Below are 18,074 nucleotides of genomic sequence, written 5' to 3' on the forward strand. Positions count from 1 at the left end.
GTTTGAAATTTAATAATTTAGTAAAAAATTTAGAAAAATATAGAAAAATAGTCACATATCATGAGTAAAATTTATAAAAATAAGAATAATAAATATAAATTAGTAACTTAATCGAATAATTTTATCGGACGATAATAATCGGTAAGAAAGGGGTATATATCATATCCACATCCTATTAATAATCAGATGGATTCGAATACCCTAAACGGATGCGAATACGAATTCGAAAGCGAATTTCGTGTTGTCCATTTACACTCCTATGAAATTATCCTTTAACCAATGAACAATAATAATTTTTATATATTTTTTCTTCTTTGCAATGGAAAACAAAATCAAACAGAGTTTCCATAATCAACTTGAACAATGGCTTGCTTGTTTGTTGGTTGGTTGAGGGGAAACGACATGATGGGAAGCAACGTACGCTGAAATCTACTTTTTTTTGGAAATGCTCATGAAGAGATCCTTTCGTGTTGCTAAAAGAAGGGAAGAGACTAGAGAGAACAGAGCCTGATATGATAGGTGTTAATGAAGGTAAGTGAGGATTTTTTATTGCAGCTCTTTTTTTTTTAATCAGTGACAGTACCTGCACCTTTCTCTTTAGAAAAAATGAAATTCCCGGTTCGATGTACATCGTTTATGCCACCAGTCTTTACTTATTACTTCAATACGTGGAAAGCTCTCTTTTTTTATTTTTCTACCGTACACTCTTAAGGCATGCTCGTACAGTTCGCACTAACTGCAGACATCACATCACCTGTTGGAAGTAACAGTAAATTTATTAATAAAAGCCCATTCAGTCCTAAATATGGTCAAGCATTAGCTTCTCCACCCATCTCATTTTAAGAATGGAAGAGACCAGCAAAGATAAAGTTGAAGGGTTCTCTGAAGCCTCAGCAGCAGCAGCAGCAGCAGCAGCAGTAGCAGGAGATGGAAGTGGTAGTGGTGGTGGTGGTGGTGGTGGTGATGGGGGTGGTGGTGTTGGAAGAGAAGATTATGAGGTTCTCAAGAGGAGAATCACTTGTCATCCTTTATATGAGCTCTTGATCGAGACCCATTTGGAGTGCTTAAAGGTTGGTTTTTTGTCTCACTAAATACCCTTCCGCAGTTTGTAGCTATGGTGTTTGAGGTTTTTTGTGATTAAGAGTTTATTCTTCTGAACAACCCAGAAGTAAGGCATTTAGTGAGGTGGGTTGTATTTTCATTACCCAGCAACAATTGAGAGTAATGGAGATGGTGATGACTCCATTAATAATGGTTAAAACCACTAAATGGGTCGAATGGTGACATATGATAAACTTGGAACGTTAATATGGAGCTTTGTCTTCCTTCTATCTATCTTCTAGTCCCTTCTCTCTTTTCATCTCAAACTAGTTAAATCATCAGTATCTCAGTCATCAGACCTCTGGTCTTCAGTTTCTAAGTTATCAAAACTCAATAGAGACATTTCTCGACATTCACAAACTATGTTATTTTAGTGTTTCTTTGTCGCATGCTTCTTTTCTCATTTCAGGCTAGCAGGGGAGATATTGAAGGAGTTCCAAGAAACCCACCAAACAAAGCAAGCAGTGAGATCAACACTAGCAGCATACCCACTTATTCAGACCTTGATCATTTCATGGTATGTGTTTTTTCATCTCTTCTAAACTCTGCAAAACCAACAGAGATATATAGATCGAGCTTTTCACAAAGCTACCCTAAAATAAGAAGAAAATACAGAGAGAACTGCCATTAATAGGTCAAAATAAGGGTTCTTGGAGAGGAGAGACAAGCTGATGGGTTTGGTCTTAAAAGATTTTTTTTTTAATTTTTTTTATTGGGTTAAGTACAACTCCCTAAAAACGAAGTTGTGAGTGGAGTGAACTAGAGAGAGGTCGTTAAATTGCTATTTATTTTTACACTGCAACCAGCACAGAGGCAAGGAAAAGTATCTTGGGGTATGTTAATGTACGTTTTATGAAAGTATACTAGAGAGGCATTGCTACGTGCATGGTTCTCATTGAAAACAAAAACAGTCAATAGAAACCGAGCAAAAACGAATTGATTGGTATTATATATGTATTTTCATATTCTCCTCTGTTGTAAAGATGTTTAAAACATATTTTATATAAATATTTGTTTTAATTGTGTCTTTTATCCATGATTTTATTTAGTCTCACATTGGATTGAGAGGATCTGATTATATAGTTTATATATAGTAAGGGCCTATGTATTATTAATTTGTCTGAATCCTGCTTTGACCCTGCCATGATTATATATATTCGGAAGGTTCATTCTGGAAAGTCCGCTGCTGGGTGATTACGTGGAGATGCCATTAGAGAGGCACTTTCTAGTAGGGAGGTCAGCTAGATAGGTATCTTTTCGAAGGGAGTTGAGTTGAAAGGTACCCTCAACAAAGAGAGGTGACCTTACCTTTTCACCTACAAGCTCCTTTGGAGCTCTATATAAAGCCATTTTCGAGTTCACTCCTCCTCTTTCTGTCGCTTTCTCCCTATTGTGAGAACAAACCCGTATTGCACAAATCGAGGTGTCTAAATACCTTAAAGAAAGTACCTCTGGTATGTTTCAGCTCAGGTGGCAGTTAATAATCCAACGGTCACTAGTAAAACCCAACTAAGAATTGAACCTAATGAATCTCTAAAATTAAGCTTCAATATAAGAAAAAAGACAAAATTGTGATAAATTTTTGAATTCTTATATTCAATTTTTAGTTTGGCTTTATTTGTAATGGTTGAATTATTGACTGTCACATGTCACAATCCTAAATACAAATTATAAGAAATTACGTAGGGTGACAATCGTAATTGTTGCATGTGATCGGTCTAACATTTGAATGGTGTCCACGTAGGAAATGTACTGTATGGCACTGAGCAAGCTGAAGGAAGCCATCGAGGAGCCCGTGCAAGAAACTACAGCTTTCATTGACGGCATGTATTTTCAACTCATGGAGCTCACGGGCATCGTGGGGACCCAAACCGACCCACCACCCGCCCCACCGCCTGCCTCTCCTGGTAAGTGTGACATTCTCATACAGTCACCGGTCCGTTCCGGTCCAGTTTTAAGTTCCATGAACCCAACCCGTCATCAGTGCAGTTAAAATTTAATCAATCCATAATTAGCTCCTGTTGTACAGTTTATTACCTGATCGATATGGTTGGTCCTCGATCTTTCTTTGGTTTTAACACTTCAGTTATTCAGTTTATTCGCGTTTTTTTAGCTCGCATTAGGTTGAACTAAGAACCGGTTCGTGCTATCTACCCCATCAAATAAGCCGGTCCAATTGAATTTCACAATAAACCGTTTTCTCGTTTGTGCAGTGGCAAGTGTGCTCTCTGTTATCTAACCTTTTGCTTAACTTCGGGCTTACCCAGAAAAAGAAATCTGCACAAGTGAAAATAGGGGATTTGCTTGAGTAATGCATAATTCATGTGCAATACCTATAGCTTAAGGTTGAGATTTAAATTGTTTTGCAAAAGTGTCGAAATTTATTTTTACGAAACAAACAGTCAAGATCGAATCTCGACTGTAGACTGCTCGGTGCTACACAATTATTGCGCAAGACTGAAGCACAACCGAAAAACAGCAAAAGTGCAAATTGCGGCATATATTACCTGACCTATGTTTAACTTTTTGCTAAATAAGATGTCTTAGGTGGGACCCTACAGTTTACCCAAAAAAAAAGTGGGACCCTACAAATGCTGGTACCGATCAGCCACTATCAACCTGCAAACCAGGATCTCAATCTTGTTGGGACCCAATAATCTAGCTATTCTCTTTGAGCGTAGAAAGCATCGGAAATTATAAATTCATTTTAGACAAGACTAAGCTAATAAATTAATGAGTCTATATGGTCAGTCAATTTTGATTTTTTGCCATATGGACTGTGATATCCAATTTCAGCAATTATTTCAAAGAATCGGTCAAACTCGGTCAGAAAACGGAGACCAACTCTGATGGATGGGACTAGAACTAATTTCCCTCGCCCTCAGCAAAGAGATGATAGTGATGTGATGCTTGAGTCTCTGACTGGACTCTGTTGATGGTCTGAGATAGCCTTCTACATTCCAATCAAACGGCCAGATCAGGTGACCAAGAGATTCCTTCTTCATCATGGGTAGAGGCAGAGAAGCTGAGACTCACTTTCATACCAGCATAAACTGTGGTTTCAGAAATTAGGGTTGTTCCTGAAGAGTTGAAACATAACCGATTTTCATATCTATGAACTAATATGCAGACTACATCCATGATCTAGAGCCTAGAGACAACCAAAAATAGCAACTAACCTTTATCATATTATGCAGGTAAAAGAGAAGAATGATACCTGGAACTGAGACGAGCAATATGATCAGAATGCGGAGGCAACAGACTCCATAAACCAACATCCAGCAAGGTTGATTTACATGAACAAATGAGCAGTTGGTGTATCTTTCATTTCATGTATCAGTCAAGTATGCTTGGTTTCTTCTTTCTATTGGGCTTGTATCTGATCATACACTGATGAAGGGGCAACCAATATATACCATGTTAATGTTGGTGCACTTAAGAGAGAAACTTAGTTACTGTTATAAGCAAGCAGCCTTGTTATTTGACTGTGGAATGTGGAGATATATGCCTCTATATTTGCTAGAGGCATTTCCTTCTCTGGTTAATTCAAATGGTAACTATTTGCATCTTGGACAAACTGAATAATTCTCCATACACAATCAAGCTTCAAACACTATTTATTAGAGAATTCCATTTACCGCATTTCCCTTCGCCAATGTTTCAAATATGACCAAAGAGTCGGTATTTGGAGATACCAACTTGCATTAAAGAGCTAGAAAGATGTACAGTTCAAACATGTGTAAGAGAAGGTTTATTACAGTTGAACATTTCAGTTGGACACCATACTCTCAGTCTCATTCACGAAGCCATCTCCAGTCCAGTCTTTATCAGATTGCAGTCCTTTCTTGATTGCTTTCCGCTGCTGGATAGCTTCTTTTTGTCTTTGTACCAAATCTGTATGCGTCGTGAAGTATGGAAGAGAAACCCTGTACAATATAAAATTGCTACATCAGAAAACCACAACCAGTAACTCAAAAATATAATACCCGTATGGGGACTGTTCTGACCTGGTCAACGATAAAATGGTGCAATTCTGGTCCAACAGTTTGAACACTCTGTTGGGTTTTAGCACACATGTTCTCTAAGGTTCCTATATATGAAGGCACTACAAGTATATAGGAGTATTTCGGGTAATTTACACTTTTCCGTTCCAAGAGTTGGAGGGGACTTGTATGCAAGGTGACCCCAACAATGAAAACCAAAGTGAAGGGACATGTACCAACTGGGCCTACAACACTTTTTTTCATCTATACATCAAGAGTGAGCTAGCTAGCTAGCTAACTCTTGCACACAAATATTTCCCCAGTGAACAGCTGGAAAAAGTCTGATTTGCCAGTGATAGGACCCTCTGGGAGTTGTCCTTAGTTTCCCAAAATCACAACTAAGATTCTAAGAACAATAACTACTAACATCCACCATTACAGACAAATAAGAACAGAAATAAGAAAACATTCATTTCATTGCATAAACTCTGATAATCAACATGAATAGATACATACCTGATTCTATTCGATAATATTCAGTTCTTGGAATAAGAAATAAACAAACTAAACTCTGCAAATGGTAACATTACAGCCCCAATGCCATGCCCGAGAGGTTTCCCTCTCCCAGCAAGCTCTGCTTGCTCCTATCTTTCTCCCCCCCCCTCTCCTCTGTCCCCCGATTCTCTTTTACATACCCCAACATTCGTAACCAACTCTTACTCCTCTACCCAATCTTCTTTTGCCACTTGGACTGTCCCTTCTGCACCTCTGCTAACAGCAGAGTAGTGGTTGTTGTCCTATAGGAAGTCGCCATCTGTCCCCTCCTTAGTTTGAAGTTGATCCCCTGCAGCTGCTGTAAGTGATGCTGTGTTCCACTGCCTACTCTTGCGTTTGTACACCCAAGTTATGAGGGGCTTATCAGCCAGCTTGCTTCCCAAGGCTTTCTAAAGTGTGGCAAGAGATTCAGTATCTGGAGTTCAAGTTCACTTCGAACGCTACCTCTGTCAACCATAACTCAAACATATGGTAAACTATAAGCAACCTTGCTATGGCCTCTTGGCAACCGAAATATTGGAGGAATCCTGCATGCAGAGCTAGTTAAGGCACCTAGACACCAAAGCGCCTGCATAGGCGATGTCTCGAAAACTATGACCTGAGCTATCTGATTCTTAGACTGTTCACATCCCATCCTGGCGTAAACTGAGATTTCAAACCTGGTGTCTATAGTCCATTCATCCACTCCAACAGTTTGTCTTATAATTTGAAAGATGGAAACTGTTACAAGTGGATTAACAGGAATATGTCATTCACAGAGAAGGGTTGGAAGATCTCCTGGACAGCTACACTTATCAGAGTAATGTATCTGCTGCATCTAATGGGTTCCTTTGTACCCTCCCCACCCCCAATAACTCCTGTTAACAGTCTCAACAATATGATGCTAATGTTTCAGTAGTTACACTGATCCATCCCGTGTGCTTAAACAAATACTCTTAGATAATTCTTCCCCTAAAGAGTGCACCAGCTAGGTTACAAACTCTAGCTGACCTATATCACAGCCCATTGGTGAAAAGCTGAGACAAGTATGATTTGGCAGCCCACTCGCCAAAGCTCTCTGAACTGTAGAAAGAAGTTCAGTCCCTCACAAATCCACTTATATCCTTACTTCTGTTCCACAGAGAAACATGCAGTTCTCCAGCATGGATGATCCAAGCTATCAGTTCGTTTAGACTGTTAAAAGGACCTCATATCCTGGTATGACTTCAAGCCTGGCATCGATGGCCTATAGATCCACTCCAACAATCCATTGAAATATGCATTAAATGAAAAAACTATTTAGGGTGGGATATCAGGAAGGAGGTAGTAACTAGTAACCTATGCCTTCTTGGGCACAAGGAAATGATAGCATTCACTATTAGAGCACCGTACATGCTGAATCTACCGTGTACCTTAGCCCCCATCCCCCTCAATAAATAAATAAAAATGGCAAGCATTTTCGACTTTTCCATCTTTCCAGTATAAAGTTAGCATCAAAAACAGATAAGATGATTGATAAGACTTAGTCATACCCTCTGAAATCTTCTACTGAAGAGAAATTGTGCTTTCGCATGAAATCCTTCAGCTCCGCACAGAGTTGCTTCACAAGACCATAGCCATGCATCATCACACCAGTGCAGACCTATCATGTAAATAGAATTACACCAGACAACAAAAAGTTAGATGCATAAAGCATAGGTAAATTTTAAAATTTCCTGGAAAACGAATAACAAACCGACGATCTGAAATCTGAAAAAATTAGACAATGCCTGGTTTATCCTATTAGGCTATAACTGCTCAGAATGTTGTCAGGGTGAACCTGTAACTCCACTCTACATGACCAATAGCTAGTCAATACTTGAGGTAAATTTATGGCCTGATTTTTAATATTCTCATGTTGTAATCCAATAGTAACGTCTTTCTGTCACTACAGAAATCTCTTTCATGGACCAAAACAAAATGTTGATTTCAACTCGTGATGGTTCAATTACTATGCATACATAAGAAAATTAGGGTTACCAATAAATGCAAATACTTGTCTTTGTAGGATTATTACTAGGCAGTATATGAAAGATAGATGAACCAAGACCATAAAAGATGTCATTCCCACCACAAAAGTACCATAAGATTCCGTTGGCATGACTGGAGCAAAAAAGTGTAGAATTTGGTTGCATCCAAATTCTATTTGTAGCACCTCAAGGGACTAATTAAAATAATAGAGAGCTCACTTTGGAAAATTTGATATTTTATAGAGAATTAACTACAGTATCTTAGCATATTTCTGGGGATTGTTCAAGAAATTTTAGATATAACTTGAGATTTATAAAGGAAGTATTTCGCTTCTTGATTACCATTCTACACCTCAAAGCTGCTGGGAAACACAATCCTACCTTTTGCTTCATCCATCATGCTTTTTGAATCAGGTAATTTTAGCAACTAGATCTAGGGGAGGGACTCGAGCTTACCACTTAATTGTGAAGCTATTAAATTCATGAACAGAAGAATGGTTACCAACCCCATCTCTACCGTATAAAACATAAAAATACAAAACAAAGAACATACTGAAAAGGATAATGGAACAAATGGAAATGATCCACATTTGTCAGAGAATGTCCCTAGGGGATACCTAGAGAAGTGAGGTGTCAAAACAAACCAATGCAGATAGCTGAGGGGCCTTAGCAAATCCTTGAGTGCATGAAGCACACCACAGCTTACCAACTATGCTAGGCAGCTGTTTGTTGAGCCACTAGTTGATATTACCATATGATTTAGCTCTCTGTTGCATTTGCTTTCTTCTTTGGTTTCTTCCTGTCTTTTGAATCATGTCCAGTTAAAAAACATCAAACTTGGTTCACATCACTGAATGTCTGTCTTTGTCAATGCCTTTCAAGGCCCAAAAATTTGTTAAAAGCTGGAAGAAATTATTCATGGCTCAAGTAGCAAAAGCCTAGTTCACCAAAACAGGGTTCCACACTCTTATTAGCATGTTATCCTAGCAGCATATACCATTGATCTGTGGGGGGCCTGAGACTCCCCCCCCCCTCCCTTTTTTGTGGGTGAATGAACTAACATTACGAAACCCAAAGGGAAGAATGTAAAATGGTGAAATAACGCTGTGAGGGTTTTTAGTGGCTAGGGTTTGAAAAAAGTGATATTCAAAAGGGGCTGTTAGAATTTGGGAATTACAGGATTGATACCCCAGAATTCGTAGGAAATCGCACCCACAGGAAAAGACTTCAATGGAGATCAAACTTGCCAGCTCAGGGAACTTGAAGTATTTGATGGAGGGAGGGGAGAGAGTATCTCAAATAAAACACTTACCCAAAAATATAATCTCTTAATCATTTGAGCAATTACACCTATATTTACAGCCACTGTCTGACATGTCTTTCAAACTTAAACTAGGATCAAACAGAAACTCAAATCAGTCACTTAGTTATATTGGTGCAGGTATGGGGACCTCCTTACACCTTACTCAAACCTAATGGTGCTGGTGTAGGATGAATCCTAGACAGCCGAAACTGGATCAGTTACTGCAGAGAGATCTGCTTTAACCATATGCAGACACAATAACTATCTCTAGTCACGCTAATTCATAAACAAGCCAATATCCTGGAGGCTCAAACTTCAGAAACATTGCGACAAAGGCAATGGAAATCTTGGATAAGATAATACTACTAAAGAATTCAAATAAAAAGGTGTAGTTGCAGATTATAGCCTAACCTGAACTGTATTTGCTCCTAGAAGAATAAACTCAGCAGCATCACCACCAGTCTCAACTCCCCCAATGGCAGAGAGGGAGTAATCCTTACCATCAAATTCTTCCTTCATCATTTTTGCAATTTGCATAACTTTACCTAGTGCAATGGGATGCACAGCCTTGGCTGAATAACCTCCTGGAGTGGAGTATCTGAACTCAACATTTTAGAATACGTGAACTATTTAGAAAATACACGAAATAACGTATGGCAGGAGACAAAAGGCAAAATTTATCATAAAAACAAATATAAAATTGCCTACCCCTCAACACATGGCTCAGGACGTAAAGAATCAAGGTTGATTCCCATAACACTCATGATTGTGTTAATAGCAGCAACACCCTCAGATCCTGTTTTCAGTGCCACTCTGGCTGGCTACATTCAACACAATAAATTGATATGACAATGCGATCAGGAAAAATGATCAAGTAATTGACTATTTTGCACAGGCATTTAACTGTTAACAGACAAGAAAGAAAAATTTTGGCAGTCGGGTAAGTATTTAATTAAATAAAATTAAATCAATAAAGAAGATTGCAGGATTGTAAAACACAAAATCAATGGAAAATATTGACCATTAAAACCTGAAGCTTCAGGAAAGAAATATTTGACAACTTGCTGCCGTAACTTTTGATTGCTGATTTGAGGCCCAACTGGCCATATTAGGTCTCAAAACTTCCAGGAATTCTTATTTTAGGCCATCTAAACAGAGTAGAAGCCTTAGATTGTAAAACACACACCTAAAATGGAAGTTTTCCAGATCCTAGGTTGGTAGTGTAAGTTGTATGCTGTTGCCTACTTCTATTGACCACCCAAAATTCGTATTAGAAGTTAGAACACATGTTATTCAAATTGAACAAAAACATGCAGCATAAGTGTTAAACATAAAATCAGAAAAGGTTTCATAATTATCAAACGTTATACATAGTTCATTACAAAGATATGACTGATTTGACCAAAAAATCACAAAAACTTAGGTTTTATAGGAAGCTTCCCCCTTTTTTGGATGAGTAGGAAGTTTGCCTATAAGTAGTCAAACCAACAGAAATGATACTGAAAATGAAAGCATGATCAAGTGTTTGCTGAATCCAACTATGCACTGCGTGCTTTCTAAGGCGCACTGCCACTAGCACAGCCCAAGCCTTTCAAGTTTCAACAATATCAAATCAGACTTTATGCAAAGTCTCGTTGTGAAGAAAGGTTTTTTATGGTGTTCTACATCATCCTACATTGGGGAATGAAGAGAAGCCCCACTAGGGCTCCATCTTGCCTCACCTGATTTTTTTCGAGTGTATTACCACTACAAAATCCTGGCTGACACCATGCATTTTATAAGAAGTGCTCAACCTAAACAATATCAAAACCTGAAACATGGTTTCACTGAAACTGCAAAATTTGACCCAAAACTTGGAAAGCCCCAGGTATTGCACTTGGTTTCATTTTGATCTCAAACAAAACCAAAAAAAAAATCATGAAATTTTAAACACTGATTCTCAGGCTCATGTATAAATATTTGTCTTGAGAGGTCTTTGGAATTATTGTAACTCTATTTCGTATAAATATAGAACATGGTTTCAATTTCCCCTTCTCTACTCTTGTTTTATCCTTTCTTATTCTATTGCTCAAGTACTGGTTGACAAATTCTGGTTCTATTACAGAAACATCGGAACCGTGGCTCAGTTCAAATAAGCTCTGATTTGAAGATTTTTCTAAAAAGACTGCTAAATAATTTCTATTAATCTCTAACAGATGTCCTGAGGCTCCAGTTAAATATTCGCTGTGGTATCCATAGGCACATAAATAATCCTAGGAATCCTTGTCTCTATTGAATTGAGTTGGCAATTGTATTTTAAGAGAGTATATAGCTATATCAACCACATTCATGAAGCTTCCTCTATTCCAAAATAGCAATTAAGCATTCTCCGCATTTCGATAAGAATTATTCTATTTGCCAACTTCCTTCATGAATATCGCATGTAAGATCATCTGTTTTCTGATTTATAATTTTATCTTCAAAATGATAGCTGGCATATTATGAGGTGAAGGATGGAGAAAGTAGGAACAGCTGGCAAAATCATTCCAGAAAGGGACCTGAAAGTTCCAACACCAAAATAATAAATTATATTATTTCATCTCTTCCAGTTGTGAGACCTTATAACAGATAGAAAGTTATGACTGAGACATGAAACAGACTTGAGTCTCATGACATGTAAATCCCTCAAGACTTTCTATGGCATTTGATCAGAAGAAACCTTCACTGCACATAGCCTTAAGGGTAAAAAATTAATGGACTTTGGAAATCTGCAAACACCAGGAAAGCTTCTCATGTCATGGTTACAGAGATGTGTACAAAATGACATGCACATCCATTTGACACAGAAACTCCAAAACTAAGCCCAGTTGAACTAGTCTAATAATGATAAAAATAAAGCCATGGATTCTGCAAATAAAGAACTTCAAAGACTAAAAATGTTTCCTCAAATGAAGAATATTGGACACCTTTCAAGTCCAATTCCCATTTAGACAACAGGACAGAAGAGTAATATTAGCAGAAGCTGCAAATAGATTTTGGTGTAGGGAAATTGTCCCCAAACTTCTATTTAATTGGTAGTCAAGGGTGTTCCGTGAACAGTACAAAGCAATCTATTTCACATACAACAATAAAGAAGATGCAAGAAGTTACACGCCACATTGACTGATACAGTAGATGAAGCGATTGAAGTCCTCTAAGACCCACAGCTGACTGAATTTGAACAATGGAGATAGTGTGTTTTAAAGGGAAGATAGTAACTTCTTAATCTGTTATGACATCCAGACTTAGTTAAGGAGTATAACAAATAAAGGGAGAGGATGGGGTGGGAACCAAATGAAAAACCTACTCCCACGTAATAAGGTAATTTAACTAGGACAGTTATAGTGCCTCTAAGACGAACAATTAAGCCTTTCACATTCCTAATTTAGCTCAAAATGTCCGTCTCAAAAAATTTAATGTACTTCCATCAAAACTATGACACACAAAACAAAATTTCTATTTTTTTCGGTAAGTTCAAAACAACAGGCCCGTGCAAGTTAATTATTTCTTCTTCTTTTTTTTCTTGTTAATTTGTTAAGTTTCATGTTGCAGTATACATTCCCCCCCCCCCCCCCCCAAATTGATCACCCAGGCAAACCTGGGATAGAAGAAGCAATGTCTGATGCAGTTATTCCTTGGCCAAAGTCAAAAACTGGGTTAAAATTTAAAAGAATGAATCCTGCAAATCAAATTGCAAGAATGCAGCCAAAAAAAGAAATTCAACCTGTGCAATGTCAGTAATGTTGGGAGTCATCTTGGCCCACACAGGAATTGTGGCTTTTGCATTTATCCACCCAGACACCTCCTCCAATAGTCCACAATCTTGTCCAACTGCAGCTCCCATTTTTCGCTCTGGCATACCATGAGGACATGAAAAATTAACTTCAATGGCATCCTGAGACACAAGAACATTATCATTATATGCAACCAAAGATTTGACAAAAGAAAGGTACTGGACTGAATAGAAAGGTTTAGATAAGAAACCATGACAACATACAACTCCAGTTTCCTCAACACGCTCAATAATTTCCTCCCAAGCTGATTTGTTGTATTCCTCCATTATTGAAGCAATGAGTATCCTATCTGGGTATTCTCTTTTCAATTGCTTAAACTCTGCAAGCATAGTCTCAAATGGCCGGTCGCTGATTAGCTCTATATTTTCCCAACCAATAATTTGTCCTTTAGCAGAGCCATTTGCTTTTGCTCGAAGGCGAGCATACCGTGGGGTTACATTAATTACTTTAGTTGAATCCAATGATACCTGGCAACAGATACAGATAACTTCATGAAAAATATAAGAATAAAATCTTGGCCATTCAAGAAAAGTCGATGACTACAGCATTTGGAAGACATACAAATGCAAGGATGCTAAGACATGGAAGTGTAATCCTACATGTCGAATTTTAATAGTTGCATAAAGGGAAAACTGCATTATTTTGTAAGGGCTTCATAAATGATCCACTATTTTGAGCCATGTACAAAAGACGTGACAATTCCAACCTTGAACAGAGGAGCCGTGGCCTGGATTAGTCATGTATCAAATTTTAGAGTATAATTTAATCAAATACTCTCCTATATCTTAATATAGAAACAACATTGGCGCAATGGTTGGTGGACTGCAATTGTAGCTTGAGGTCAAGGGATCAAAACAGCCTCTCAGCAAAAATTGTTGAGATAAGACTATATGAGAATTGCTCCCTTGAACTCTACTTGTGCAGAAGCCTTCAGCACCGGGTTCACTCTTTATCCTTCCATAGTTCCATGTATGCTTAAGGTACTCGGTCACTATTCGATACTTCCGTAGGATCATGGAATTTCAATACTCTATTTACCACCCAACGAACTCCAATATGACACATGAGCAGGAAACCTATGGATTCCTATGGAAAAAAATTTAAGCCCCATCCAAACTGCCATGTGATGGATTGTCTTGAGGCTGTTCGGGTAAAGCCTCCTTAGCGAACTGAATAAGAAACCTTTATGTGTTAGTCTTCTTTAAGAGCTTAGTAATTTGACCTATTAGGCCATATGCATCATTCAAAGAGCAATGCTTGAATGAACTGAGAAGTCTGAGCAAAGAAGCACAACCACATAATCTAGCTAGCTAGCTTTTAAGCCAGTCTACAGAATGATCTCACAAGAACCATAACTGCGCCATGTCTAAAGCAAATGGAGAATTCCATGCATGATCCTGATGGCTTGCACCATTCTTTTCATTGCTGCTCGCAGCGATGAAAGGTTTAAAGTATTATTGTCTAAACATGACTGTTACATTGTAGTGTCATCTGAAATGATCTTTAACTCATATTGAATCTGTAATTGTTCCCAGTTGGCACAAACTATAAAGTATATTAACTTCTAAGATCAATGGAAAACACCATAATGATGAAGAAAACAGAAACATGATTGGTGAGATATTTGAGTTACACAAGACTTATGTTATAATATAGGCAATCAGATTAGTCACAATCAAACCTGGGCCTTAAGGGAGAGTCCATTAACCGTAAATTTTGGTTTTGCCCATAAATACTAGGTAGGTGTGTAACGCTTTAAGCAACCGTGTACTTAAAACCCAAACCCTAACACACTCAGTATCAATCTTCTCAGCTACATGTTTTCAATTAAATACACATGAAATCAGAGATCACTCGTCCACCACGACTGTATATAGCAACATAAACAGATTAAATTCAATCAGAAACAAATAAGAGTTCTTAATTTACCGTTTTGGCGATCACAGCACCCCATCCTTCATCAAAGGCCCTCTTCATAACGGTATAGTTAGTACCCGGGGGTCCCGAACCAATAACGAAGGGATTCGGCATCTTCAGACCATTTACAGTTACACTTAGATCGGGCTCCGTTTTCGTCTCGGAAGCAACAACCTTGAACCCAACCCCACAAATGCCGCTTCGGAATCCAGAGCGACGACGCTTCGGAAACTCTAGACCAGAGTTCCCTCTGATCACCTGTGAACATCCGAGAGAAGCCATAGACGACTGATTAGACAGACTCAATCACACAGTTGTGGAAGAAGAAGACGATGATGATTGAAACTCGTTCCCGTCAATAGCAAATTCGTACAAGCTACTCTACTGATTTCCTGCGATCGGGAAATTATTGATGGGAATTGAATATTTGAATTGAAGCTATTGTTAATTCAACAGCTTTAGCTAGCTGAGTTGTATAAACGTGGAAAAGTACTTTGGGAAATAATTTTATAACAAGGTTTGAGATAAGAAGATTAGAAGCGAGGTTCACGATTCTGCATGTGACTTTTGTCCGAAAATGGAATTAAACTCTACCCGGGTGAACATTTTGGTTTAATCGATTTTAATTTTAATCCGGTCGGTCGGTTCTAAATTTGGTGTATTCTTAATATTGCTTCCTTTCAAGTTGTTGAGGAATTCGGATCATCACCCCCAACAGGGAGTACAGAGTGCTACCGACGGTTTTTTCACCATAAAAATAGTGGATCCCATTTCTGAAAAATATTTTTAAAAAAAACCTCCCGTCATCACCCCTGGGCCCCGCTGTTTTTTGTGGTGGTAAGCAGATCCAGACTCGTTGTTGAGTTCCAAGCTATTTCTTCTCATAGTGTCCACGTCTCTATAGGTGCTTCTGATCTAAATGGTGTTTCTTTAGTAGATTTAGATATTTATGTTAAAAAGTTCCTCTTTTTCTTCTAGGGACATGATTATAATTCGACATTTATTGCTTTTGTAAAAAAAAAAAATCTAAATGTGGCCTTAGTTTTCATTAAAATAAATCAATTTAATATAATTTATAAATAAATCAAAGGTCGTTTACTATTTATTTTTTATTTTTATTTTAATAATACAAAATCCTACAACAAATTAACTATTATAAGTAATGGCATATGTGTTGCAATGATACAAAAGCCAATGATTGGACATATGTTAAACTTTCGACAACTCCACCGAAAGGGCAAACAGAAACAAGGAATTTGCCAAACAAATGGAACCCACTGGAATAAGACTAAAGACAAGAGATTCAAAAGCATTCTTAAGGTGAAAAATATTCAAGAAAGTTGACTCGAATGCAAACTCAAGACAAGTGGAAGAATTATCGTGAAGAAGAGGGTTGTTTATGATTTATCACCAAAAAATCATATATTTTTAATTTTTGTTTATGTGGATATCATTAATGAATATGTGCAAAATTATTACTTAAGTAAGAGATAGACAATAAAAGTATAAAACTATCAAATTAGAACAAAACCTCATTTTTTTTTCCGTCCAATCTCCACACATTACTTCCATCTCCGCTTTACAACATTTAAGAATAGCAAAACTTGCCCAAAGTAGTAAAACTAAGCCAAAACCAAATCTAAAGCCTTTCCAAAAATAATAAAATTAAAGCTGATATATATTTTACAAGATAAATCAAAACTAACTGAAAACCAAACTAATGATACATAATATATTATCACTCAAAGGTACCAAACTTATTTCTTTTTACACAAAAAATATAAATATAATAAAAATTTTCTAGTAGTAATCAAACGAAACTCTTTATTACAAATAATTTATAACCTATTACTACATTTTTTCACAAAACGTATACTGTAATTGATTATTCATCAATAATAATAAACATAAGTTCAAACTATGCCAAATGAGCCTACTTACCAAAAATTTTGCCGCCAAAAAGACCTATTCAAGGGTATTCACAAATTGTTTTGCCAACCCAATGACTCTATTGTGTGGTTTAGATAAGTTTGGCCTATTTGTAGTTCCTACGTGAGCCCCATTCAAGGGTATTCACAAATTGTTTTGCCAACCCAATGGCCCTTTGTGCTGTTTAGATCAATTTGGTCGGTTTCTAGTTTCGTTCGCTCACTTGCTAAATTGAACCTGGTGCATTGTAACCAAGGTTCGAAATGTCAGATAGTGTCGTCGTGTTGGTGACTGGCGACACCTACCGATTGTTATGCGTCGCTTTCGCCCACTTTTGCGGGGTGCGAGTGAAAATTCGACGCCTAGTTTCGGAGGGTATTTAGCATCGTTTGGGCTTGAATTTTGTTGTGTAGCCTAATTTGAGGCCAATAAACACACTGGAGCATTATTTTGGCTAAAACACCACTTAATCTAAAGTTTTTGATTGGCACATGCAAGGCTATATGTGGGCAAAACTAGAAGTTTGGAAAATTCATATAAATTAATGTAAACATGTAAAGATAATACAAATATACAATTGGCAAAGATAAGTATTAAAGTCTACAATTCTTTATACAATTATGTTGAGTATGACTCGTTGTGGCGCCCTTTTCCCCGATACCGCAGTTAGCATACCCGAAATTCAGGAAGAGATCAACTCTGGACCATTAGAGTTGAATCCGAAGGTTCAAGGATCGAACCCATGGATTTGGATGATCGTGATGAAGACCCCGCCACCTTATTTGACTTCACCGAGAGAGAAAATTATTTCCGAAGGCATTAAAGTGAGGTTTTGGTGTGCCCGAGCTATGCGAGAGGACTTAAAATCTCGGTAAATTATACCATTGAGTAGGGATTTCGTAAGGTACCTACCCTCCGAGGCCTTTACGATCGGACCTCGCATGAGTAAGTTGTGGGGGCGGTCGATAGGGCGGTCGCTAATTTATCCGACCTGTCCCTACCCACTAAGGGCAAAATGGTCTTTTACCTATTAGATTGCCTTTTAACTAAAGTCTCACTCACAAACGTTTTTGTGAGCTCTTTTGAAGGAAGAACTTTTGGGAGAGGAGAGAGAAGAGAGGACAAAGCTTAGGGAAGAGGGTTTGGAGTGTTTCGACGTGCTGAATTGCGATTTGGAAGTTTGATCGCGTAGGGAGGTAAGGCTGCTTCACCTCACCTAATTCTGGGTAGATTTCTTGATATATTTGATGGGTAATTTTATTTAAATGTGATATTGGAGGGCTTAGGTTGAGGAAATAATTTTCTGACTCCGTAGAAAGATTCGCATGGCTATTGTGCACGTCTTTGTCGAACCTCGTGCGAAACCGAGCACTTTCGACCGAGTTGACTCAGTGAGCTACCCGCCGAGTTAACCGGGTCGATTTGGGACTGAGTTGACCCGCCTTGTTGGACTAGAATTAATACCCGGTTAACCCACATTTGGTCT

At 37.9% G+C, this 18,074-nt stretch overlaps 2 protein-coding genes across 2 annotated transcripts; one reads left to right on the forward strand and one right to left on the reverse strand.

Moving 5' to 3' along the window:
- The first annotated feature begins 845 nt into the window (after positions 1-845).
- Positions 846-4,668, forward strand: LOC149021075 (homeobox protein knotted-1-like 10). Its single transcript, XM_089147426.1, has 4 exons — positions 846-1,070; positions 1,511-1,618; positions 2,846-3,008; positions 4,299-4,668. The coding sequence occupies exons 1-4, from the start codon at positions 846-848 to the stop codon at positions 4,313-4,315; spliced, it is 513 nt and encodes a 170-aa protein (XP_089003552.1). The 3' UTR covers positions 4,316-4,668.
- Positions 4,669-15,172, reverse strand: PYD1 (pyrimidine 1). Its single transcript, XM_089149340.1, has 7 exons — positions 14,672-15,172; positions 12,946-13,209; positions 12,673-12,843; positions 9,639-9,751; positions 9,342-9,528; positions 7,151-7,260; positions 4,669-5,027 (listed from the first exon to the last, which is right to left on the reverse strand). The coding sequence occupies exons 1-7, from the start codon at positions 14,939-14,941 to the stop codon at positions 4,871-4,873; spliced, it is 1,272 nt and encodes a 423-aa protein (XP_089005466.1). The 5' UTR covers positions 14,942-15,172; the 3' UTR covers positions 4,669-4,870.
- Between the last annotated feature and the right edge of the window lie 2,902 nt (positions 15,173-18,074).

This window comes from Hakea prostrata, chromosome 3, assembly GCF_041222555.1.
Source record: "Hakea prostrata isolate BN-2017 chromosome 3, UWA_Hpros_2, whole genome shotgun sequence".
Lineage (NCBI taxonomy): Eukaryota > Viridiplantae > Streptophyta > Magnoliopsida > Proteales > Proteaceae > Hakea > Hakea prostrata.

What these genes read in the sequence shown, in the direction of transcription:
- PYD1 (XM_089149340.1), bottom strand. Translation starts at nt 14,941, where the DNA reads ATGGCTTCTCTCGGATGTTCACAGGTGATCAGAGGGAACTCTGGTCTA. An exon ending in GTGCTGTGATCGCCAAAACG is followed by an intron (nt 13,210 to 14,671) that starts GTAAATTAAGAA and finishes ATCTGTTGCCAG; the next exon opens with GTATCATTGGATTCAACTAA. An exon ending in TAGGAGCAAATACAGTTCAG is followed by an intron (nt 7,261 to 9,341) that starts GTTAGGCTATAA and finishes TTTACATGATAG; the next exon opens with GTCTGCACTGGTGTGATGAT.
- LOC149021075 (XM_089147426.1), top strand. Translation starts at nt 846, where the DNA reads ATGGAAGAGACCAGCAAAGATAAAGTTGAAGGGTTCTCTGAAGCCTCA. An exon ending in CCCATTTGGAGTGCTTAAAG is followed by an intron (nt 1,071 to 1,510) that starts GTTGGTTTTTTG and finishes TTCTCATTTCAG; the next exon opens with GCTAGCAGGGGAGATATTGA. An exon ending in CAGACCTTGATCATTTCATG is followed by an intron (nt 1,619 to 2,845) that starts GTATGTGTTTTT and finishes GTGTCCACGTAG; the next exon opens with GAAATGTACTGTATGGCACT.